A 25,642-nucleotide genomic window follows, 5' to 3' on the forward strand; every position below is an offset into this window, starting at 1 on the left:
AGAAAAATTTGGCTTTTTTGCCAAAACGTTATTTTAAAAATTAAAAAAGCTTTTGGACGTGTGTGCTGTGTATTTTTTTCACTTTTATTCACAATCATAACATGAGTTGAGTTTTGTGGCTCGTTGTTTCCTTTTTCTTCTCGATAGTTGTGGATAAATTGTTCATGGAAGAATGGTAGGGCCTGTTTTAAGACCTGGTTTAGTCCTGGTTTAGTTTTAGTCCTGTGTTTTTAGACCTGTTTTAGACCTCCTTTTTAGTCCTGTTTTGTTTTTGTTTTAGACCTGTTTTAGACCTGTTTTAGACCTGTTTTAGTTTTTAGTCCTGTTTTAGTTTTTAGTCCTTTTTAGAGTTTTAGACCTGTTTTAGTCCTGTTTTAGTCCTGTTTTAGACCTGTTTTAGTCCTGTTTTAGACCTGTTTTAGTCCTGTTTTAGTCCTGTTTTAGACCTGTTTTAGACCTGTTTTAGTCCTGTTTTAGACCTGTTTTTAGAAGACCTGTTTTAGACCTGTTTTAGTCCTGTTTTAGACCTGTGTTTTTTAGACCTGTTTTAGACCTGTTTTTAGACCTGTTTTAGACCTGTTTTAGTCCTTTTTAGACCTGTTTTAGTCCTGTTTTAGTCCTGTTTTAGTTCTGTTTTAGACCTGTTTTAGACCTGTTTTAGACCTGTTTTAGTTTTTTAGTTTTAGACCTGTTTTAGTCCTTTTAGACCTGTTTTAGTCCTGTTTTTAGACCTGTTTTCCTGTTTTAGTTTTAGTTTTATTCCTGTTTTAGTCCTGTTTTAGACCTGTTTTAGACCTGTTTTAGAGTCCTGTTTTAGTCCTGGTTTTAGTGGCGAGGGGGGTGTTCACGTTTTTGCAGCTCGGTACTGTTCCCCGGCCCAGCGGTTGGAGACGCCTGGTTCAAAAAAACTTGAAAAGAACGACTTTGACAAACCCACATCCCACTGGGAAAACAAACACGGAGGTTTGATGCTCACTTTTTTCGGAAAACCCTTCCCAGTTTGGATTGCTCGATGACGGGAAGTTCGAAATTGGACACACATTTACGCAAAGTATCAACAAGATCCTAAACCGTTTTGAATCCAATATTGTTAATCGCTACGGCAACGATCATAATTTTCATCATTCTGAAACTTAAAGATAATATGAACAGACTTTTTCCATCGACTGTCTCTTTCTCTTTTTCTTTCTCTTTCTGTTTTTCTTTCAGACCTTCTGCCAGGAGGAGATCTGCAGCCCGGAGAAGAACACCTGGTATCTCCTCTTCCACATGATGAAGCAGGCGGCGGCGCAGACCAGAGCCTGGGCCAGGTTCAGGAGGATCTGGACCAGGAAGAACATGGGCAGGTCCGCGGTCAGGTACCCGCAGTCGTCCACGTCCCGGTAGGTGAAGGTTCGGCCGATGGGGTCCTGGGGCTCCGTGGTGCAGACGCAGTCGGGCCCCGCGCGCTCACACGAGAAGCCCGTCGCCTGAGTGTAGTGATGCCCGGCGAACGCCACCACCAGGACCGAGACGACCAGACCGACGGAGCACAGGATGAAGTACAAGAGCTGGAGGAACAAACGAGACGAGAAACAGAGGAAAGGTCAAATCTGTGGGTCGTTCATTTGTTTTTCAAAATAAAACCAACAAACAAGAAAATAAAAAAAAACTATTATTTTCTTCCTTATTTGTCTCCAAAACCAAAATGAAAAAAACAGATCAAGGACTGAATCAGAACTGAGTGTCGAGTGATCTGGACTGAGACCAGAACCAGACTGGGACCAGACCAGGACCGTGTGTTTGTTTCTCCAGTGCGGCGCTCACCAGTGTTGGGCAAATTACTTTAAAACTGTAAAGGCCCGTTCACACTAAAGCGTCAAAAAACACCTTGACGTTTCTATTTGGAGCCTTTGTGTTTGAGTTCAGACGCCCCCGACGCTCGTGTCTTTGACGCCGTGGACGAACGGGACAAAAATACTTGACGCGCGTCCGTTGCCCTGGAAACAAGATCCGGTCCCGGTCTTTTCCCGAAACAATGTCAGACCAGATTGAGAGACTTTAGTGTTTTTATGACATAAAACATCAGCGGAGGAAATCAGGTCGACGACTGGAGCGGATAAATATTTATACTCCACTAATGACACTGGATCAGTCCCGGTCTGGTCCTGGTCTAATACCAGTCTAGTCCCGGTCTAGTCCTTGTTTAGTCCTGGTCCGGTCCTGGTTTAGTCCTGGTCTGGTCCTGGTGTAGCTGCTCGGTGATTGTGGTGTATATATTTATGCTCTGTTCATGTTTGTGGTTCTCGTTCTGGTTCTCGGGTTTTTCTTCCTGATAATAACGTCGCTGCGTCTCTGGATACTCGTCCCTGATTGGTCGACGCGGCGAGTCTGACGCGAAAAGTTCAGCATTTTCAACTTCTTGACGCTGACGCCTTGGACGCGCGTCTTGGCCGCTGACGCCAAAACGCTCAAGACGCGCCGCGCTGACGCCGAAAACGCCCCGCAAAAACGCAGGACGCTCTAGTCGCGCGTCCACATCGACTTTACATAGAAACTGGACACTTTGACGCCGAGGTGTGAACGAACCTTAATGTGTTATTTATGACGTATTTCAGTCATTACAATATTACTGCATTTAAAATGTAAAACATTATACAAATATTACAGCATTTTTAATTTACTCTCACCAAAATAACTGAGAAGCTGCTTGAACTTTAGTGCCGTATATGGACTGAACCAGGACTAAACCAGGACTGAACCAGGACTGAACCAGGACTGAACCAGGACTAAACCAGGACTGAACCAGGACTGACTGAACCAGGACTAATCTTGGACTAGAACTTGGAACCCCAGTCCACGGAACAGAGTGTGTGTGGCATGGTCGGGCGATGGCTGTGGTTCGCCCAGTGGTGCATGGAGTTCTGCGTCCGGTCCTTTTACTCGCGGTCACCTGACGGTCTACACGGGCACGTCTTTGGCATTTCACTGCTGCTGATGTTGTGATTTTAACGAATTTGTATGAAGAAAAACAAAAAACCCACCACTTCAATCCAGGTTAAAAAAGCTTTGTAACGCGCGATACTCACATTTGTACCGAGTAAAATATTACTATTTGTTTCCCTGTAATGCCACATTACTGCGTTACAGCAGAAGCAATGCAGCACAATAATTCTTTACTTTTATAATACGTTACTCCAAACACTGGTGCTCACTGCAGAGTCTTCACTTCACTACACTGACTGGAGGAGACCACGGTGCTTTGTTTGTGGCTCGGTGTTTTGTTCTTTGGTTGAACCAGTTTCTGTTTTAAAATGTTTGTAGGTTTGAAACAGACCAGGATCTCATGTTGTGTGAAAATCCTCTGTAGTTTTTACACACATTCAGTAGAGATCAGTGTTGGGAGTAACGCGTTATAAAAGTAACGACTTACAGTAATGTGTTGCTTTCTGTTGTAACGCAGTAATGTGGCGTCATATTTAACTCGGTACAAATGGCAGTAACACGCGTTACAAAGCGGTGGGTTTTTCGTTTTTTTCTTCGTACAAATTTGCTAAAATCACGGTGATATCAGCAACAGTGAGTGTGTTTACATCCCGTTTCAATGAATGGTTATCCGGCATGTTTCCACACTCCACTGAGTCATAACACGCATGACCAAACAGTGTGTGCTGCACGCAGTCACTGCACGGTTGCTGCACTCACGGGGCGTACTAGAGCTGCTCACATCGCACAGATTAACGTTTACTTGTGTTTGAATACCATGTTTGGTTTAGACTCTGGTTCAGGTTGATCCTGCACAGTTTGTCACACCTGGTTTATTTGAGTATGAAATGTCATTTGAGTTTAAGACTTGCTGATGTTGGATAGAGTCACTGTGTGTATGTAGTATCACTGAGTTTTAGAGTCCTGGTTTAGACCTGGTTTAGACCTTTTAGACCTGGTGGGTTTAGTTCCTGGTTTTAGAGGTTTAGTCCTGGTTTAGACCTGGTTTAGACCTGGTTTTAGTCAGTCCTGGTTTAGACCTCGTTTAGTTTTAGACCTGGTTTTTAGATCCTGGTTTAGACCTCCTGGTTTAGTCCTGGTTTAGTCTGGTTTCTGGTTTTAGACCTGGTTTAGTCCTGGTTTAGTAGACCTGGTTTAGGTTTAGATCCTGGTTTAGACCTGGTTTAGTCCTGGTTTAGTCCTGGTTTAGTCCTGGTTTAGTCCTGGTTTAGTCCTGATCCTGGTTAGTCCTGGTTTGAGAGAGTGGTTTAGTCCTGGTTTAGTTTACCTGGTTTAGACCTGGTTTAGTCCTGGTTACCTGGTTTAGTTAGTCCTGGTTTAAGTAGTCCTGGTTTAGACCTGGTTTAGTCCTGGTTTAGTCCTGGTTTAGAAACCTGGTTTAAATCACATTACAGTTTTAAAGTCACTTGCCCAACATTGATCAGATTGGAAGTTTCAGGTGATTCTAGTGAAGGTGTGTGGAGTTTAAAAACACGCTGGAGCACTTCCTGTATTTTGACGAGGAAACTGCATTAGAACAGATCAAAGATGAAGTGTAACATCGTCTTTTTGAACCATAATCGTCGTGGTTTTTGCAGCTCGTTGGTCACAGTTGCAGATTCAGACCGTGTGTGGTCTGAGGGACATGTGCTCCGCTAAATGAAGGCTTTTTTTTTTTTTTTTCGTCCAGAAGTGTTTTTAATCAGAAAATCCACAGGCTGATTAGACTCGAGTCTCATGACCCGGAGACAGAGGCCAGACTCAGACTCCAGAGGAACCACAGACACAAAGACACGATTCACCAAAACACAAAACACAAAACGAGAACGAGGACGAGACGCCAAAAACAATGATACAGAAGATCTCAAAATCTGGAGGGAATCTGGTCTCTCTGTCCAGATGTAGTCCTGGTTTAGTCCTGGTTTAGTCCTGGTTTAGACCTGGTTTAGTCTTAGTTTAGATCTGGTTTAGTCTTAGTTTAGACCTGGTTTAGTCCTGGTTTAGATCTGTTTTAGACCTGGTTTAGACCTCGTTTAGACCTGATGTAGTCCTGGTTTAGATCTGTTTTAGACCTGGTTTAGACCTGGTTTAGTCCTGGTTTAGACCTGATGTAGTCCTGGTTTAATCTTAGTTTAGTCCTGGTTTATTCTTAGTTTAGTCCTGGATTAGACCTGATGTAGATCTGTTTTAAACCTGGTTTAGACCTGGTTTAGTCTTAGTTTAGACCTGGTTTAGATCTGTTTTAGACCTGATTTAGACCTCGTTTAGACCTGACGTAGTCCTGGTTTAGACCTGGTTTAGTCCTGGTTTAGATCTGGTTCAGTCCTGATTTAGTCCTGGTTTAGACCTGATGTAGTCCTGGATTAGTCCTGGTTTAGACCTGGTTTAGACCTGATGTAGTCCTGGATTAGTCCTGGTTTAGACCTGGTTTAGACCTGGTTTAGACCAGGTTTAGTCCTGGTTTAGACCTGGTTTAGACCAGGTTTAGTGCTGGTTTAGTCTTCGTTTAGTCTTAGTTTAGTCCTGGTTTAGCCCTAAAATCAGTCCTGGTTCAGTCTTGGTTTAGTCCCGTTTTAGTCCTAGTTTAGACCTGGTTTAGACCTGGTTTAGTCCTGGTTTAGATCTGTTTTAGACCTGCTTTAATCCTGCTTTAGACCTGCTTTAGTCCTGGATTAGTCCTAGTTTAGTCCTGTTTTAGACCTGGTTTAGACCAGGTTTAGTCCTGCTTCAGTCCTGGTTTAGTCCTGGTTTAGTCTTAGTTTAGTCCTGGGATCAATCCTGGTTCAGTCTTGGTTTAGTCCCGTTTTAGTCCTGGTTCAGTCCTGGTTTAATCCTGTTTTAGTCCTGGTTCAGTCCTGGTTTAATCCTGTTTTAGTCCTGGTTCAGTCCTGGTTTAATCCTGTTTTAATCCTGTTTTAGTCCCGTTTTAGTCCTAGTTTAATCCTGGTTGAATCCTGTTTTAGTCCTGGTTCAGTCCTGGTTTAATCCTGGTTTAGTCCTGGTTCAGTCCTGGTTTAATCCTGTTTTAATCCTGTTTTAGTCCTGGTTCAGTCCTGGTTCAGTCCTGGTTTAATCCTGATTCAGTCCTGGTTCAGTCCTGGTTTAGTCCTGGTTCAGTCTGGTTCAGTCCTGGTTCAGTCCTGGTTGAATCCGTGCGGTTCTGTTCTCACTTTGACGCTGTACTGGAGGAAGGAGCGTTCGTCTGGACGGGAGGTGACGCAGTAAAGGACCAGACCCACGATGGAAACAACACAGAGCTGAAACAGAAACGAGAACAGATACAGAGTCAGGAGCTGAAACAGAAACGAGAACAGATACAGAGTCAGGAGCTGAAACAGAAACGAGAACAGATTACAGAGTCAGGAGCTGAAACAGAAACGAGAACAGATACAGAGTCAGGATCAGACGAGCTTCACTTTGTGTTTGTGCAGAAAAACTCAGATGTTAAATAAAAACCACGAACCTCAGAACGAAGACGAGGAAGAAACACAGAAACGAGACAGAAACAGAAACAGAAACAACTACAGATTTAAATTATTGATGATAAAACGTGCAGTGTTTTACAGCCAGTGTTGAGAAGGTGACGATTGTAATCTGATTACTTTGGATTACTTGATTTGCTGAAGAGAAGCAAAGACGAGGAAATCGTAACATTAGAGGAAAAAAAAAAAACTCCAGATTTTACTGAACCAAATAAAAAATATTATTGATAGAAGAAGAAACACGTCCACACAGCAGGATTTAGTCCTGGTTTAAACCTGGTTTTAGACCTGGTTTAGATCTAGTTTAGGTCTAGTTTAGACCTGGTTTAGTCCTGGTTTAGACCTGGTTTTAGTCCTGGTTTAGTCCTGGTTTAGACCTGGTTTAGATCTAGTTTAGACCTGGTTTTAGTCCTAGTTTAGATCTAGTTTAGACCTGGTTTAGTCCTGGTTTAGACCTGGTTTTAGTCCTGGTTTAGACCTGGTTTAGATCTAGTTTAGACCTGGTTTAGACCTGGTTTAGATCTAGTTTAGACCTGGTTTAGTCCTGGTTTAGATCTAGTTTAGATCTAGTTTAGACTTGGTTTTAGACCTGGTTTTAGTCCTGGTTTAGACCTGGTTTAGATCTAGTTTAGAGCTGGTTTAGTTTCCGGCAATAAGTGGAATTACCAAAAGAAAAAAAATGGGGGATTTAGCCCAAAATGTGAAAACAGTAAAATCCCTCTGTGTAATCCATTTATTTCAACAAAGTAACTGTAATCCAATTACCACTCACTGAAACAGTAACTGTAACTGAGTACAGTTACTCATCATTTGTACTCTGATTACATAACTCTGGTACATGTAATCTGTTACTCTACAACACTGTTTACAGCAGAAGAGCCCAAACTTTTAAAAATATTGAGCTCTTTTTGAAGCAGAGCCACAGAGTAGAAGTAGAAGTAGAAGTAGAAGTAGTAGTTGTAGGTTTGCGTGGAGACGGTGGAGACACGTCAACAATATTTGGGGAAGACACAAAGGTTCTGACCAATATTTGACATTTTACTTCAATAAACAAAAATATACATTTATTCCGACATATTTCCAAGCTCAATAGCTTACTCAATAACTTTAACTGAACAGGTTTAGTTCACATTTTGTTTCGTAGACGTTCTGAGGCGTGTCCCTGTCGTCACATCACTGAAGACTCCTGCCGCTGTTTGATTGGCTGTAACAGAGTGATGTCATCAGTGGAGCCAGGAGCCTAAACTGGGGAAGCGGCAGGACAGGGGCGCACCTGAACACGTCGGCTCGAGCAGCGCGAGCGAAGACGCTGCACCAAACTCTGAAAAACTTTACAAAAGGGACTTACTCGACTTCATCTTCAGTTAAACTCGTCTTAAAACGAGTCGCCGCGGAAAAAGAACGACAAGTGCACCTGCCAAACGGAGTCCTACTCGTGCACCAAACGGAGCCCTACTCGTGCACCAAACGGAGCTCCTACTCGAGCGCCAAACGGAGCCCTACTCGAGCGCCAAACGGAGTCCTACTCGAGCGCCAAACGGAGTCCAACTCGACGCAAACGGAGTCCTACTCGAGCGCCAAACGGAGTCCCTACTCGAGCGCCAAACGGAGCTCTACTCGAGCGCCAAACGGATTCCTACTCGAACGCCAAACGGAGTCCAACTTGAGCGCCAAACGGAGTCCTACTCGTGCGCCAAACGGAGTCCTACTCGTGCGCCAAACGGAGTCCTACTCGAGCGCCAAACGGAGTCCTACTCGTGCGCCAAACGGAGTCCTACTCGTGCGCCAAACGGAGTCCCTACTCGTGCGCCAAACGGAGTCCTACTCGAGCGCCAAACGGAGTCCTACTCGTGCGCCAAACGGAGTCCGACTCGAGCGCCAAACGGAGTCCTACTCGAGCGCCAAACGGAGCTCTACTCGAGCGCCAAACGGATTCCTACTCGAGCGCCAAACGGAGTCCAACTTGAGCGCCAAACGGAGTCCTACTCGTGCGCCAAACGGAGTCCTACTCGTGCGCCAAACGGAGTCCTACTCGTGCGCCAAACGGAGTCCTACTCGTGCGCCAAACGGAGTCCTACTCGAGCGCCAAACGGAGTCCTACTCGAGCGCCAAACGGAGTCCTACTCGAGCGCCAAACGGAGTCCTACTCGAGCGCCAAACGGAGTCCTACTCGAGCTCCGTGAGATCCCAACTCTACTGACAATATTCCACAGAAACATTTACAGACGTGACCTCACAAATATCTCATCACCAACAAGCAAAGAGAAATCTGCTCCAATATGATGATGTGATGATAAATGAACTGATAAATGTTTGAATGAAGCTTAAGCAGAGAAGTGTCAGGTTCACGTCTGAACTCTGGAGGAGCAGCTCATGGACTGTAAATCATTCTTACTGTTTTGTCTGTTTTCTTTCTGTTTTTTTAAAATGTTCTAGATCATTGTTTCCCAAAGACTGGGTCAAGAACCTCAGGTGGGACCCACTGGAGTCTGAAATAAAGCTGGATTGATTTAATATTGAACTCTGATCTCAGGTCTGTGTCAAGCTGTGATGTTGATGAAGTAACGGAGGTAGAAGTACTTCAGTTTGGAGTAAAATCTTCAGCCTGTGATGATTCGGCCCAGTTCATGAGAAGGTCTGAGTCTGAGGGTCTGGAGCGTCGCGTTTCTCACCATCTGATGTTAATAATAGAATTTTATTGATCCGAGTGTGAAAAAAAAAAAAAAACATGTCAGGACACGAGCCGAGGATAAAACAGAAGAACACGAACGGCTTCGGGTCACGGCTTCGGGTCACGGCTCCGGTTCACGGCTCCGGGTCACGGCTCCGGGTCACGGCTCCGGGTCACGGCTCCGGGTCACGGCTCCAGGTCAGGGTTCGTGTTTCCAGATGACGATGAGAAGAACAAAATCGCAGTGTTTCAATAAATTAAATCAAAAACAGTTAAAATAAATAAATAAACAAAAACAAAAACCTCACAGGAGCAAAGGAGCCAGAGCTTCATATTCACACACACAGACACACACACACACACACACACACACACACACACACACACAACAGACACACACACACACACACACACACACACACACAACACACACACACACACACACACACACACACACACACACACACACACACACACACACACACACACACACACACACACAGAGGAGACACTGTGGCGTTTGACAGGAGATGTGCAGAAGTTCAGATTCTCACGCCATTTTTATTACTCTCAGTGTGTGTGTGTGTGTGTGTGTGTGTGTGTGTGTGTGTGTGTGTGTGTGTGTGTGTGTGTGTGTGTGTGTGTGTAGTTGTGTGTGTTTTGCATGATTCAGCAGAAAAGTGTCATTTGATTACATTACTCTGCTTCATGACTCTTGCTCCACCTCTCTCTCTCTCTCTCTCTCTGTCTCTCCTCATCCCTCTTGTTCCCTCCCTCTCCTCCGCTCTCTCTCCTCTCTGTCTTTCCCTCTTTCTCTCTCCCCTCTCTTCCCTTCTGTCTCTCTCTCCCCTCTCCACTTCCTATTCCTCCTCCTCCTCTCCTTCTCCCTCTCTCTCTCCCTCCTCCTCCTTCTCTTTTCTCTCACTGTCTGTCCCTCTTTCTCTCTCTCTCCCTCTCTCTCCCTCCTTCTTTCTCTCCCTCTCTCCTTCTCCCCCGTCTGTCCCTCTCTCCCCTTCTGTCTCTCTCCCTCCTCTCCTTCTCTCTCTTTCCCTCCTCTCTCTCCTCTCTGTCACACTCTCTCTCTCTCTCTCTCTCTCTCTCGCTCCCTCTCCTCCTCCTACTTGTCCTCCCCATCTCCCTCTCTCTCTCTCTCCACCTCTCTTTCTCTCTCTCCTCCTCGCTCCCTTTTCTCTCTCTGTCTGTCTGTCCCTCTCTTCCCTTCTGTCTTTCTCTCTCTCCCCCTCCTATCCCTCCTCCTCCTCTCCTTCTCTCCCTCTCCACCTCCTATTCCTCCTCCCCTCCTCCCTCTCTCCTTCTGTCTCTTCTCTCCTCCCTCTCTCTTTCTCTCTCTCGCTCTCTCTTTCTCTCTACCTCCCTTTCACCTCCTCTTTCTCTCTCTCTCCTCTACTATCTCTCCTCCTCTCTCTCTCTCTTTCCCTCCCTCTCTCTCTCTCTCTCTCTCTCTCTCCTCCCTCCCTCTCTCCCTCTCTCTCTCTCTCTCTCTCTCCTCCCCTTCCCCTCCCTCTCTCTCTCTCTCTCTCCTCCCTCCCTCTCCCTCTCTCTCTCTCTCTCTCTCTCTCTCTCTCGTCAGCGTTCGTCGGTCTTGTGACTAACGTGCCGTTTCTTATTTAAGTGTTTTTTTTTCTCAGGTTTGTCTGGAAGTTTCTCGATGACCTCAGTGTTTTTCTCCTCGTCTGCGTCTCGTGAGCTCAGACCTCGAGACGTCCTCGTCCGTCCTCGAGACGTCCTCCGTCCTCGCTTCTCCTCTGTCCTGATCCCAACGTAAACAACATCCAGCCCCTGACCTCTGACCTCTGCCCTAAGAGCCACGGCGGACCTGGACCTGGACCTAAACTTAAACCTAAACCTAAACCTAAACCTGAACCTAAACTTGAACCTGAACCTAAACCTGAACCTAAACTTAAACCTGAACCTAGACCTGGACCTAAATCTAAACCTGAATCTAAACCTAAACCTGAACCTGAACCTATAAACCTGAACCTAAACCTTGACCTAAACCTGGACCTAAACCTGGACCTAAACCTAAACCTGAACCTGAACCTAAACCTGAACCTGAACCTGAACCTAAACCTGAACCTGAACCCAAACTTAAACCTGAACCTGAACCTAAACCTGGACCTAAACCTGAACCTGGACCTAAACTTAACCTGAACCTGAACCTAAACCTGAACCTAAATCTGGACCTAAACCTGGACCTAAACTTAAACCTGAACCTGGACCCTTGAATTAAGAAACTTTTATCATGATTTGAGCAAATTTCCCGTGACGAGTGAAACGACCTGCCAACAGAACCAGACCTCTGACTTAATATTTACTGAAAATGCAGGATTTTGGGTCATTTTGGTCGTTCTTTATGGTTGACATGATTATTTGTTGATTATTTGCTTAAAGATAATTTGACCTATTTACATTTTTCTTTCAGTTAATTATTGCTCATATGAATCATAAGTTTAAGTTTATTTTTTGTTTTATTTTGCGTCTGTGGTTCTGTATTTAAGATGAGTGCAGGTGTATTATGAGAGTGTGGAGCGCAGACAAACTGTTTTTTTTCACCTCATGTACTTTTTTGTACGTATGTATTTCCTGAATGTGGCGCTGTAAACAGGACACAGTCAGAGACACTGGGCACACAATAATACAAAAATACTACAAAGAGTGCGTGTGCATAAAGTCCTTCCGCCGTGGTTGTTGTTCTGGTTGTTCTGGTTGTTCTGGTTGTTGTTCTGTTTGTTGTTCTGGTTGTTGTTCTGGTTGTTGTTCTGGTTGTTGTTTTGGTCGTTGTTCTGTTTGTTCTGGTTGTTGTTCTTGTTGTTCTGGTTGTTGTTCTGTGTTGTTCTGGTTGTTGTTCTAGTTGTTGTTCTGGTTGTTCTGGTTGTTGTTCTGTTGTTCTTTGTTTGTTCTGTTTGTTGTTCTGGTTGTTGTTCTGGTTGTTGTTTTGGTCGTTGTTCTGTTTGTTCTGTTGTTGTTCTTGTTGTTCTAGTTGTTTCTGGTTGTTGTTCTAGTTGTTGTTCTGTTGTTCTGGTTGTTTCTGTTCTGTTGTTTGTTTTGTTTTGTTCTGTTTGTTGTTCTGGTTGTTGTTTTGGTTGTTGTTCTGGTTGTTGTTCTGGTTGTTGTTTTGGTTGTTGTTCTGGTTGTTGTTTTGGTTGTTGTTCTGGTTGTTGTTCTGGTTGTTCTGGTTGTTGTTCAGGTTGTTGTTCTGGTTGTTCTGGTTGTTGTTCAGGTTGTTCTGGTTGTTGTTCTGGTTGTTCTAGTTGTTGTTCTGTTGTTGTTCTGGTTGTTGTTCTGGTTGTTCTAGTTGTTGTTCTGGTTGTAGTTTTGTTGTTGTTCTGTTGTTGTTCTGGTTGTTGTTCTGGTTGTTGTTCTGGTTGTTGTTCTAGTTGTTGTTCTGGTTGTTGTTCTGGTTGTTGTTCTGGTTGTTGTTCTAGGTTGTTGTTGTTGTTCTGGTTGTTCTGGTTGTTGTTCTGGTTGTTGTTCTGGTTGTTGTTGTTGTTGTTGTTGTTCTGGTTGTTGTTGTGTTGTTTGTTCTGTTGTTGTTGTTGTTCTGGTTGTTGTTCAGTTGTTGTTTGTTCTGGTTGTTGTTCAGTTGTTTCTGGTTGTTGTTCTGGTTGTTCTAGTTGTTGTTCTGGTTGTTTTTCTGGTTGTTGTTCTGTTGTTCTGTTGTTGTTTGTTGTTCTTGGTTGTTCTAGTTGTTGTTCTGGTTGTTTCTGGTTGTTGTTCTAGTTGTTGTTGTTTGGTTGTTTGTTCTGGTTGTTGTTGTTTTGGTTGTTCTGGTTGTTGTTGTTCTGGTTGTTGTTCTGGTTGTTCAGGTTGTTGTTCAGGTTGTTGTTCAGGTTGTTGTTCTGGTTGTTCTGGTTGTTGTTCTGGTTGTTGTTCTGGTTGTTGTTCTGGTTGTTACCGGTTGTTGTGTTCAGTGTTCTCAGATTTCTCCGCTCTGGAACCCGTTCTCAAAAAACACAGTTTTTGCAGGAAATTCTCCGTGTGGACAAATAAAAACTTAATCGCAAAAAAAAACGTTGTTGTGTTGACACCACCTACGGCTTCACAAATGTTTGGATCTTACAAGATTTATGATCGACTCACTTGTTCTGAATTAGTTGTATCATCTTAAAAATTGTCACTTGTATTTCTTCCATGCCTCAGTTACTTAGAAAATCTTAAATTTAGGCAATAAATGTTTAAAAGAAGCTACAATCCATTTACCACACTGCAAAAATCAATATCTCAGTAAGTTAAAATGAATCAAATTAAGAACTTTTTATCGTCGATTCAACTTGACAAGTAAAATGATCAACCAACAGAACAAGTGTGTTTTTCTTAATTCAAGCAACATTCGATTTTGATTCTTATTTTAAGCACAAAAAGTTTTTAGTTTTTCTTATTTTAAATGCACCAAGATGTATTTTCATATTTTAAGTACAAAAAGTCTTGTTCCATTGGCAGATCATTTTATTTGTTGAGTGAAATTTACTCAAATCATGGTCAAACTTTGTTAATTCAAGTCGTCTTAGTTTTCTCTGAAACATTTCACTTGTTTTTAGATTCAGTGACACAGATTTACTCGATACAAAACTGACGATGAACTACTTTATTTATTTATAAATCAGACTGATTTCAAGGACTTATATCTAGAATTTAGCATCTGTGAATTTATTATGAGTCCATTCATACTCATCATTAACTTGTTTTAAGTCTGTTTATCTAGAATTTTGCAGAATTTAAAGCATTTTATTTAGAATTTGGCATCTGAGAATTTATCATCAGGTCATAAACACTGATCCTAAACTGATTTTAAGTTTGTTTATCTCAAACTTTGCATCATAAACTTATTTCCAGCCCACGAACACAGAGCACAGACGCTTCATTCTCGTCTAGAGGTCGTTTATTTTGCAGTAACTTGCTGCACAGATCATTTCACTACTTTTAAGTCATTGTCTGATCAATTTAAGTGTTTAGTGTGTGTCTGTGTTTTCACTGCAAATTTCTCTGATCTGGCCAAGATTTTAAACCTTATATCAGGTTCTTCATCTTGTTTCCAGATTTATTATCGACTCGCTCATTCTCAATTCGTTGTATAATCTTAAAATTTGTCATGTATATTTCTTCCACGACTCAACTCGGACTAATAATGAATCAACTAGAATGAACAGACGACTCTCATGTACGAATGATTTCAAGCACTTCTATCTAAAATTTAGCATCTATGAATTTATTATCAGACCATGAACACGAACCACAAACTAGTTTTTAAGTCTGTTTATCTCAAATTTAGCATCATAAACTTATTTCCAGCCCATGAACACTGAGCACAGATGCTTTATTTTAGTCTAGAGGCTGTTTATTTTAAGATAATTTGCTGCACGGACAGATGATTTCACTACTTTTAAGTCATTTTCAGTTCGATTTCAGCGCTGATATCTTGAATTTTGACCATTTTGCTGTGTACTGTTTTTACTTTTACTACTTTTACTTCATTCTAAAACTTCTTAGAACTAGTTGAGACGCTTCATTCTAGTCTAGAGGTCATTCATTTTAAGATAACTTATCAAGTAAATGATCTTGCTGCATGGACACATCATTTCAATCTGTGTGTCATTCTTTCATTTGTTTTTCAAAATAAAACCAAAAATTGTCTCCAAACCGAAAAAAACAACAACAAAAAAAAACGGATAATGATTCATTTTTTCACAAAATTTAGATTTTGTGTTTAAATGAAAAATGGGGAAGAAAAAAAAAAAAAAGGATAACGGTGTTTACGTGACTTAAACTGAGATGCCGGACTGAACCAGGACTGAAACCAGGACTGAACCAGGACTGAATCAGGACTAAACCGTTTTCAGTCCTGGTCAGATCACAGTCTGGTTCCGGTCTTAGTCCCTGTCTTGGTCCCGGTCTCAATCACGGTCTAGTCCTGGCCTGGTACCGGTCTAAGTCCTGGTCTCAGTCCCGGTCCAGTTCCTGCCTGGTCCCAGTCCTGGTTTAGTCCTGTTTTAGTCCTGGTTTAGTCCTTGGTTTAGTCTTGGTTTAGTCCTGGTTCAGTCCTGGTTCAGTCTTGGTTTTAGTCCTGGTTCAGTCCTGGTTCAGTCCTGGTTCAGTCCTGGTTTCAGTCCTGGTTTAGTCCTGGTTCAGTCCTGGTTCAGTCCTGTTTAGTCCTGGTTTTAGTCCTGGTTTAGTCCTGGTTCAGTCCTAGTTCAGTCCTGGTTCAGTCCTGTTTTAGTCCTGGTTTAGTCCTGGTTCAGTCCTGGTTCTGTCCTGTTTCAGTCCTGTTTAGTCCTTTTAGTCCTGGTTCAGTCCTGTTCAGTCCTGGTTCTGTTTAGTCTTGGTTTAGTCTGGTTCAGTCCTGGTTCAGTCCTGTTCAGTCCTGTTTCAGTCCTGGTTCAGTCCTGGTTTAGTCCTGGTTCAGTCCTGGTTCAGTCCTGTTTTAGTCCTGTTTTAGTCCTAGTTCAGTCCGTTTTTTCCATTTTTCATTTAAACACAAAATCGAAAACTGAAAAAATGAATCATTATCTGTTTTTTTATTTTAGTTTTAGAGACAAATAACGAAGAAAACTGTTGCTTTTTAAAAAAATTTATATTGAAAAACAAATAAACGAACGACACATGGATTAATTTCTCTAATTTTAAGTCATTTCCTGATAGATTTAAGTGTTTGTATCTCACATTTTGCTGTGCGTCTGTGCTGAACCTTCTGCACATTTTGATCTTTACGTTTTCAGGACACAGAGTTTCCTTGTCTCGGGTGAACAGACTCTGTGAGGTGAGCAGACGGTCAAAGGATCCCGCGCTCCTCTCGTCAGGGCAGATTGTTTCTTACATAACGGATCCGAGCGGGAGCCGTGTTAATGAGTGACGGGACGGTTTGAAGCGGCCGACTGTTCCCGCGGGTTTGTGTTTACTCTGGACTCTGTGACGCCCAACGGCTCACCTCAAAAAACACCTACAGTCCACGAAACTGAACCCTGTGAGCTTTAAAGGTGGTATGAAAGATTTTTTTTTATATCAAAATGTCAATGAAAGTTTAAAACACCATTACAGAGACGCAGCAGCTTTGTAATTATGATGACCAAAAAAAAGAAAGAATGAAAATCTATCAACTGTGGACGTGTTGACGCCAGATAAACATCAGCCAATAGAAAACGAGGATCCCTCATTTTCTATTGGCTGTTGGGTTGTCAATCAAACTCCCTACGTTTCTAGTGTAACTGACTCTTCGGCGCGCAGCGGATTACGTGGTTTATGCGACGGTTCTGAGAGGTTTTTTCAAACTGTCGCTTCCTCGCAGTTCGCACAAAGTTTTTCGCGATGGCAGACGAGAATCCACGACCAGTTCGCCGCAAATAAGATCGGTTTTTGAGGTCGCTGAAAGAAGAAGAGAAGGGGAAAAGGAGCGAAGACAAACTGAGGTGATTCTTGGAGATTTCTTCCAGCGATGCCGCGAATGAAGCAGACGAAGGGTCTAAAAACTGACGCGTCGGTCGCTAAATTATTTCTAGACAGAAAACTTCAACAGTAATTCTGAACACGCGCTGGCTGTAAACAAACGTGATTTCTAGAGTAAAGAGGCGGGAGGAGGTGTTTCTAGGTGTTTCTGAAGGACTGTCGCTGTGTTTCTTTTCCCTTAAAGATCCTCTATACAACCTTAAAGTCATTCAGTCAAAACGATCTGCATCCAGACACGTCGTTTCTGTGTCCGCAAGTTTTCTCCATCCACACAACTTTGAACACATTTGTTTACGCTTTACAGAAACTAAAGTTAATACACATAGGGTGACCATATTTCCATTTGTGAAAACCCGGACACCTTACCGGGGGTGGGAGGTGAGGCCTCGACATTGAGCTTCAGTCGTCCCTCGATATATCACGGTTCACCTTTCGCGGTCTCGCTGTTTCACTGATTTTTTTTTTTTTTACACACGGGTGGGTCAGGACTAAACCAGGCCTAAACCAGGACTAATCTTGGAGTTAAGAGAGAGAACGCCGAGCAGTTTGTCCGCAAAGAGCGTTTACCTCCGTGAGGTGCGGAGCTGAGCCGCTGCTTTCGGGTTTTGGTTGTGGGTGCAGTGTTCGTTCACACTAATCTGACTGAAAACGGCTCCAGAGACGAAACGATCTGGTGCCTCCAGCTCCACGAGTTCATGTTGGTCCAGATGTGATGGGGACTGTGGGACTCCTGAAAACACTGATACTCTGATGTCGGAGCTCGAGTCTCGTCCTTATTGGACACGTCACTGTGACTCGCTCCTTCTGATTCTCTGGGTTTGTGACATCGTTCATGTGACGATATTGTGGAAAACAGTTTAAACAAACCAGAGACAAACGGGAAACAGCGGAGCTACAACTACTACTACAGACTCAGCATCAGCAGAACACCCCTCTGTCACAGAGAGAACACTCATATTCCACTGAGTCACTGTGTCCTTTAGTCCAACAGAAACTGAACCACATCAGACACAAGGAAAGAACTGGTTTTATAAGTGCTCTGTTTATGCAAATGAGTCATGTGGTTTTAAGTTTCATTTCTGTAAAACTTAAACAAATCTGCTCAAAGTTGTGTGGATGAGGAAGGATTGTGGACACAGAAACGACGTGTCTGGACACAAATCGTTTCCAATACGGTGATTCGGGTGATTCGGATTTTTCATTTCAGTGTAAACGTGATCTTAGACGACACTATTTTAGAAGCGTCAAAGCTGCTGTTTTTTGCAGTGCTCCTAAAACCCAATTTATGGATTTATGGATCTGAGTCGAGGTTTATGCAACTGAAGTAATTCACCTCCACAACACTAAAACGCTGCATTAAACACATTATTACTAAGTGTTTATGGAAAGAAAGGAAAGAGGAGAACAGGAGAAGTGTGTAAAGCTGAGGTAGAGACGACCAATCACAGCCTTTAGTTTCTGCATAACTGGACTTTAGGTCCAGTGTCAAATCGTCGGTGCAGAAGTGATGTAAGTCCCTGTGATGTTTGTAAATGTTCATGTGCACTGAAATTTGATTTGAAAAATAAAAATCGTGGATGAAATCAAAATCTCAATATCTGCCAGAAAAATTGCAATTCAATTTTTTGTTAAAATCATTCAGACCTAGAGCGACATTTGAGGTGTGGAGGAGAAATACGACAAAATAAAATGATACAAAACACAATGACACAAAAACTGTGGTATTTAGTAAATATAAAAATAAATGTTTCCAAAGACGTATGATTTTTACTCATTTTGCAGCTCGTGGGTTTAATGAGCTTTAATGTCTCACTTGACTGAGACAAGAGTGAATCACAGACCAATGGAACAGAGAAAATTCTGTCATTTTTGAAAATAAAACATTGTTCAGTCTCGGATAATAAATAAAACGTAATAAAATGAAAGAATGTAAGTTATTTATTCTTTCTGTGTGGCCTGGTACACAGAAAACCTGGAGGGTTAAAATTTCAGGGTAAAATATTTAATGATTTAAACTATTAAAAAGTTAAATGTGTCGGAGTCGGGGTTATTTTCCAGAGTTGATTTGGTTGAAGTTAATTCAACTTCCCTTAGTGTTAATTTAGTGTTAATTTGTCTCCTCCCATCACTTCAAACTCCCGCGAGTCAAGACCAGTTTGAACCAGTTCTGTTTATAATTTCATCTTAAATTAATTCAAATAAAGTGTAAAAATAAAACACCTCTGTAGTTAAATCAGAATAACTCTACACAGTGTTATCTGTTTACTCTCAAAATGTTCATGTAACTCTGGATTTGAGGTTAAAAAAGAGGAACTTTGGTCCAGTGTTACTTTATGAACATTTCCAAAAATGTTAAATTAACTCTAGAACAGAGTGAACTCAGATAAACCCTGAGAAAATGTTGAGTCAATGAAAACTGACTCTGTGATTGTCAATTTTAACACTTCACTTTTTACTGTGAACCAAACGACCCACAGAGCTGCTGCTGTAAAACACTTTGAATTACTTGGTTTACGAACTGTGCTCCACAAATAAACTTGCTTTGCCACAGTGGAGCACTTCCTGTATTACCACATGACATCATGAGGTGGAACTGAGTGTTTTTGGACAGAGAGAAAAAACTAAATGTGCAGGTTCGTGTGTTAAACTTGTGTGAATAAAACAAAACACGACTCCAGGTCTGTTTGTGACGAGGATCTGTCTCTTTAAAGTCCTGCAGCTGCTTTTCTGTGCAGTTGTTGTTATTTGATCCAGTCAGATCTGTGGGGAAGTGAGTCTCGGGCTAAAAGCAGGTCACGTGCTCTCGTAAAAGATGCTGTGAGTGTTAACGCGCGTGCGCCATGCAAAGATCAACAAGTGGAAAGCGCCAACTTCATGCAGTTTTGCGGTTATTAAAGCGAACTCTGCGCTTACGATGATCCCGGCCCAGTGCGGCGTCTCCCGGGCCAACAGGGACGACGTGATGGACAACGTGAGGAAAGCCACGACGGCGACAGCGACGCCCAGGAGCAGCTGGAGCGGCGCGAGGAGCAGCGGGAAGCGGCACGTGTGGCGACATCCTCCGCGCTCCGGCTCCGGACTCTCCTCACGCATCTTTAACTTCTCCATGTCCGATGACCCTCTGTGCCCCCGGCCCGGTGCCCAGTGCCCTGTGCCCAGTGCCCTGTGCCCTGTGCCCTCTCACACTTTCACTGGGACCAGCACTTCTGTCTGTGCCCCTCCCCGCGCGCACCCGCCCCGCGCGTGCGCTGACTCTGTGCTAAACCAGACGCGCTGAACTAATATGGAAAACATTTGGACGGGAATCCGAAAGAGCCACATTTAGAGCAGAGAAAGAGGAGGAGGAAGAGGAGGAGGGGCACTGCCACACACGACTCACACACACACACACACACTGTACACACACACACACACACACACACTGTACACACACACACACACACACACACACACACACACACACTGTACACACACACACACACACACACACACACACACACACACACACACTGTACACACACACACACACACACACACACACACACACACACACACACACAGACTGTACACACACACACACACACACACACACATGTACACACACACACATGTACACACACACACACACACACACACGGCTCTCACACAGACTGTACACACACACACACGGCTCTCGGCTCGTGCAGACTGTACACACGGCTCTCGGCTCTCGGCTCTCGGCTCGTACAGTTTGATGCTTGAGGGGGAAACAGGAGCTGAGTCAAGTCGATGTGGCGCAGGTTCGTCTTAAATTAAAGCGGCGCTGATTGGACGGCTCAGCGTGAGCGCGAGGAGGAGTCACATGACTGACAGGAAGGGGATCACGAGGCATGTGAGGGCGTCACGCACGCGCGGCTCTGTCGGCTCTTTTAAGTTTCACCGGAGCGCGAGCGGGACAACAGGTGTGACGCGGGAAAGTCTGATCCGCAGAGCCCGCGGCGGAAGTGACGCGTCACGTTTTAAAGAAACTTCTGCCGCGCGGGTTTCTTCATAAACAGCAGGCTGTGCGCGCGCGGAGACGCACGTGTTCGCGCACATAGGGCGGTTGTTGCCATGGTGACTGACAACATGACTGTGGCACGAGCAGGTTACCCCCGCGTGCCCCCGCGTGCCCCAGAGTGACTCGACAAACGGCTGCGCGCGCACGCGCATTCAGATCCAAACTACGGCGCTCGCGGCGGTTTTTCCCTCCGAGCAAAAGAATCAAACTTTAAATCAGCACTTTTCACAAAACCGCGGACAAGAGGCTGAAACTGAAGCTGAAACTGAAGCTGAAACTTCACACACTGAGATGATTATTTACTAATATTATTTATAATTTCAGTGGGAACTCTGCAAACTGAACGTGTTTATAAAGTATAACGACTTAAACGTTCTTTATAATCACATACACACTTTTTATAATGGCACACGCATTCTTTATTATGACATATATTCTTTATGGGTATAATCACATACACGTTCTTTATAAAGACATACACGTTCTTTATGTGTATAATCACATACACATTCTTTATGGGGTATGTTCACATACACATTCTTTATGTGTATAATCACATAGACATCGTGCGGGTTACGCGGGGACAGCGCGTGTGCGTGTGCGTGTGCGTGTGCTCCGCTGTTCGGTCTCATCACGTTTCTCTGCGCAGTTCGGGCTGGAGCGGCTCGGTGGCTGCTGTAACTCGCTCTAATTAGCGGACTTTGTGCTGGTGCAGGCGACACGTGAGACGGAGCTGTTTCCTACCGGGGAGACGCGCGTGCGCCCTGACCACTGTGCTGAGCGCGTGCAAAGTGGCAGCTCAGGGGAAGTGAAGACAGCAGTGTGAAGCGCGGACACGGACAGTGCAGCATCTCCAAGCCTCCGCTCTGAACACGCCGCGGAGAGGCGCTTTTACGCACGAGAACCAGAGCCAAGGCACGAACCCGGGACGAAGAGCGGCGCGATGGACGAGAGGATCGCGCGTTTACAGGACAGACAATTCATGGAACACGCGGATTTTCTGGGGTGAGTTTTCTCGGGGCAGCCGGTTCCAACTGAGTAGAATTGTGTGTTAAAAGTGCGGTTTTGTGTGTCAGGATGGACTACCCCTCTCTGTACATGTGCAAGTCCAAGAGAGGAATCAAGCGCGAGGACGGGGGGAAGGTGCGTTCTGTTCTCAAACTTGAGACTCATTCGGTGTAATAAAGTGCATGTGCTGAGCTCTGTCTCTGCTCACAGGACGCGTACAAGTTGCCGCACCGGCTCATCGAGAAAAAGAGACGGGACCGGATCAACGAGTGCATCGGTCAGCTCAAAGACCTCCTGCCCGAGCACCTCAAGCTCTCGGTAAAGCGCGCAGTGATTCAGGGTTTGTTTGTTGTCCCGGGGAGTGCGGTAATACGGTGATCTAAGCAGACACGTGTTGTCTCCGTAGACGCTGGGGCACCTGGAGAAAGCCGTGGTGCTGGAGCTCACGCTGAAGCATTTAAACGCGCTGACCGCAGTCACGGAGCAGCAGCACCAGAAAATCCTCGCGCTGGAAAACGGTAAGAGAAGTTTCCCTGGTGTGACGGTCACGCGTCTGTTTGGATCACACATTTTACGCATGCTCCTCCTGTTCATGCCTGAAGCACGTTATACGTGACACACACGGGTTTATTTGACTCAGGTGTGTTTTGTTTTTCAGGAGATCGGTCCATCAAACCTCTCCACGCGGACCTGGACGCGTTCCAGTCGGGCTTCCAGGCGTGCGCCAAAGAGGTCCTGCAGTATTTGGCTCAGTTTGAGAACTGGACCACTCGAGAACAGCGGTGCCTACAGCTCATCAACCACCTCCACAAAGTTCTGGCTCAGCTCCAGTCTGGCGCGCCCCCGCTACAGCATCAGCTGCTCAGCGGCGGGGACGCGCAGCAGGACGCGCAGAAACCGGGCGACGGTCAGGCCAACTGCGTCCCGGTGATCCAGAGGACCCAGGGCGGGGAGCTGAACGAGAACGACACGGACACGGACAGTGGGTACGGGGGCGAGGCGGACAAGAGCGACAAAGACAAAGACTGTGACAAGAGCCGCGGCTCCAAACCAATGAAAATCAAGCAGGAGTTTGGAGAGGAGCGCGCGCCTAAGAAACCAAAGATGAACTGGCCCGTGACGGACCCCACGCGGCCGGAACTGTCACTCATGAACTCTCTGATGGGAATAACGAGCCTGGGACAGCAGACGCCCATCTGCATGCCTTTCTACTTCATCAACCCGTCCGCCGCCGCCTCCTACATGCCTTTTTTCGACAAGAGCGGCTCAGAGAAGTTCATGTACCCCGCGGCGGCTCTCGCCTCGCCGTTCCCGTGGCTCTACCCCGCGCACGCTTCCGCCGCAGCCGCCGCCGCCGCCGCCGCGTTCCCGGGTCTCTCCGCGCACCTCGCCGCCGCCGCACAGACCAAAGACTCTTTCCGGTGCGACAGCGACGGGTCACGTGAGGCTGACGGCGACGGGTCACGCGAGGTCGACGCCGCTTCGCCTGAGGAGCACGAGGAGAGTCCCGCGAGCGAGAGCGCGGACGGTGACGCAGCGGAGACGTCAGCGGAGAAGAGCCCCGTGCACTTCCCCGCGTGCCAAACGGACTGAGTGTCTCCGTGCGCGTGGGGAGCGCTGTGCGCGCGCGTGCCTTTGCACTTGGCTTAATCATTCTGAATGAATCTCGACAATGATTGACGCTCACGTGACTTTTGTATCCTCTTTGATAAAATATTTTCAAAGTGGCAACAGTTTGGTGCCAAATCTTTGTGCGCATCTTTGTGCGCAGTTCCCAATCAGTGCGGCTTTTTTGGATGTAGGAGTTTAACTGACCTCTGCCAAGGTGATTGGCTCATTTTTGTACATAATCTTCTGCTCATCGTGTAAATGTGCACTGAACGGCCTGATGCGGTTTCCCTCTTACCTCATCTCATCCTCACGGGTTCGGACACTCGGATCAAAAACGACATTTGAGCAACATTTGAGCAAATCTGCACAAATGATCCGCGTGAGGCGAGTCACTCTGTCCAGTGTTTACGTCACAATCAGTCAGACCAGCACAGTGGGGACAGCACTTTATGAACCTTTGCTCTTGAATGTACCTGCTCCCATCTCTTTGTATATAAGCTCATTGACAGCGAGAGGCGTAAGTGCACTTCTCCTCTGCTTCGTCCCATCAACAGGACATTCTGAACAACTGAACGTCACACTTTGTAACGAGGATCCTGAAGCAGCTGGAGCGCGGCACAGACGTGCCTCTTTTATAACTTTCTCTTTAAGTGTAGCTTCACTGCAAAAACACATCTGCTCTGGGTTTCCATCCCACACGCTTTTGTATTTTTCCAGATCTTTGCCTCAGTGGCATGTGCGTCTTAATATCTATATTTTGTGAATAGAGCAGAACTGAAGCGTCTGTCGTTGTTGTAGAAGTCTCTGGGTTTTTTAAACTGTTGCACACTTCGTTAATGCTTTACACATTCGCTGGTATCAATTATGGCTCATGAGTTGCAAAATAAACATGAAAACTCCCACAGACTCCTGGTTCTTTGTCCTGCTGCAGATCAGATGTTTCTGTGTTTCAGAGGAGTGCGGTCAGCTGACAGGTGCGGTGCGGTCAGCTGACAGGTGCGGTGCGGTCAGCTGACAGGTGCAGAGGAACGTACAGTAGGCTTCAAACAAACGTCATGTGCTAATGAGACAGACAGAGAGAGATTAGTGTCAGTGTGAGAAAATAAAACCCTGAAGGACACAGAAGCAGAAGAAGAAGCAGAAGCAGAAGAAGAAGCAGAAGAAGCAGAAGAAGAAGCAGAAGAAGCAGAAGAAGCAGAAGTCCACGGTTCTTGTTCTCGTGTCACTGCTCTTGGGCTCCTCGGTCTGACACCTTCAGTCCTCGTCATGTTTGAAGTTCTCGGGACTTGGAGTTGAACTAAACATAGATCTGATAAACCGTCCACATATTGACACATTAAAAATAGACGAATATTGTGACGTCCGGGTTTTTCGTTCTCGCCCTCGGTGAAAGAAACGTCAATAGAACAAACAGACTCAAAAGTTTCTTATTGTTTTATCTTTTAAAAAAACATATTTATCTCAGAAAACACAGGAGGTCAGTGTGGAAAAGGCTCGTTTTTATGTTTTCCCCAAATATTTTTATCAGTTTGGATGTTTCCAGTGTCCAAAAACCTCCAAAAATTCCCTCTGGACATATTCACTTAAAGTTCATGTAAACTTTTCTGCGACATCTCCATGGAAACAGGCAGGTTTCCATGGAGATGTATCAGAAAAGTTACACAGTTGTTTTTCCTTGAATGTTCTAGAACAGAAGTGTCAAACTCAAATTCACAGAGGGACAAAATTAAAAACTGGGACAAAGTCGTGGCACAAACTAAATATTTATAGAAAAATTTCACCAACATCTGCATGTTTTCTCTTTTTTCCAGATCTGTGATGTTAAAACTTTTCTTATTCAAATAAAAGTTTAATAAAAGTTTTGTTTAAACACTGAATCCAGAATAAACAGAATATAAAATAATAACGACATTTTAAATAAATCATGTTTCTATAAACCAGGAGAGTCAAACTCATTTTGTTCCGGGGTCGTGTCCAACCGACTTTGATCCAAAGTGTCCGGATCAGAAAACTCATGTCATATAAACCCCAAAAATAACAATAAGTTCAAATATTTGTGCAGAGAAACACAAATCTATTACAGAAATCTTTTTTAATTGATGAACTCTTTCTTTTACAAAATATTATAATATTATGAACAACCTGAAACTTTAAGAAAAATACAATTTCAACACAAAGTTTTAACATGAACTTGTCTGTAAACAGGAATAAGTCCATTTTTGTTGTAAAATCCTGCACTCGGCTCCACTTTTCTCATGTTGGACATTTTTCTGATGAGGGTGTCACGGTCAACAGTCAAAACGATCGTCCTTTAAGAGCGTTTGGAAAGAGACAAGTCTTCATTTGTGCTGCTCTGGTGGGAGGGGCCACGTACAGAGACGCTGGAGACGCTGCTGTGATAAACACCAC

The 25,642-nt window shown here is 44.5% G+C and overlaps 2 protein-coding genes across 3 annotated transcripts; one reads left to right on the forward strand and one right to left on the reverse strand.

Moving 5' to 3' along the window:
- Positions 1-836: 836 nt before the first annotated feature.
- Positions 837-19,925, reverse strand: sspn (sarcospan (Kras oncogene-associated gene)). Of its 2 annotated transcripts, XM_020935931.2 has the most exons (3): positions 19,489-19,925; positions 6,135-6,221; positions 837-1,550 (listed from the first exon to the last, which is right to left on the reverse strand). In XM_020935931.2, the coding sequence occupies exons 1-3, from the start codon at positions 19,681-19,683 to the stop codon at positions 1,206-1,208; spliced, it is 627 nt and encodes a 208-aa protein (XP_020791590.2). In that variant the 5' UTR covers positions 19,684-19,925; the 3' UTR covers positions 837-1,205. The 2 variants fall into 2 exon arrangements, with proteins under 2 accessions (XP_020791590.2, XP_055011210.1); XM_055155235.1 differs by lacking the exon at positions 6,135-6,221.
- A 330-nt stretch (positions 19,926-20,255) lies between these two features.
- bhlhe41 (basic helix-loop-helix family, member e41) lies at positions 20,256-24,133 on the forward strand. Its single transcript, XM_020935930.2, has 6 exons — positions 20,256-20,354; positions 21,330-21,619; positions 21,691-21,757; positions 21,833-21,940; positions 22,029-22,140; positions 22,281-24,133. The coding sequence occupies exons 2-6, from the start codon at positions 21,558-21,560 to the stop codon at positions 23,213-23,215; spliced, it is 1,284 nt and encodes a 427-aa protein (XP_020791589.1). The 5' UTR covers positions 20,256-20,354; positions 21,330-21,557; the 3' UTR covers positions 23,216-24,133.
- The last annotated feature ends 1,509 nt before the right edge of the window (positions 24,134-25,642 follow it).

This window comes from Boleophthalmus pectinirostris, unplaced genomic scaffold (genome assembly GCF_026225935.1).
Source record: "Boleophthalmus pectinirostris isolate CB_2022bp ecotype Guang Dong unplaced genomic scaffold, ASM2622593v1 HiC_scaffold_2, whole genome shotgun sequence".
In the NCBI taxonomy this organism is placed as follows: domain Eukaryota; kingdom Metazoa; phylum Chordata; class Actinopteri; order Gobiiformes; family Gobiidae; genus Boleophthalmus; species Boleophthalmus pectinirostris.

Excerpts from the sequence above, each read along its gene's own strand:
- sspn (XM_020935931.2), bottom strand. The coding sequence starts at position 19,683 with ATGGAGAAGTTAAAGATGCGTGAGGAGAGTCCGGAGCCGGAGCGCGGA. Across the intron at positions 6,222-19,488 it reads CGCACTGGGCCGGGATCATC|CTCTGTGTTGTTTCCATCGT; the intron begins GTAAGCGCAGAG and ends TTTCTGTTTCAG. Across the intron at positions 1,551-6,134 it reads TCCTCCAGTACAGCGTCAAA|CTCTTGTACTTCATCCTGTG; the intron begins GTGAGAACAGAA and ends TTGTTCCTCCAG.
- bhlhe41 (XM_020935930.2), top strand. The coding sequence starts at position 21,558 with ATGGACGAGAGGATCGCGCGTTTACAGGACAGACAATTCATGGAACAC. Across the intron at positions 21,758-21,832 it reads AGCGCGAGGACGGGGGGAAG|GACGCGTACAAGTTGCCGCA; the intron begins GTGCGTTCTGTT and ends CTCTGCTCACAG. Across the intron at positions 21,941-22,028 it reads CCGAGCACCTCAAGCTCTCG|ACGCTGGGGCACCTGGAGAA; the intron begins GTAAAGCGCGCA and ends TTGTCTCCGTAG.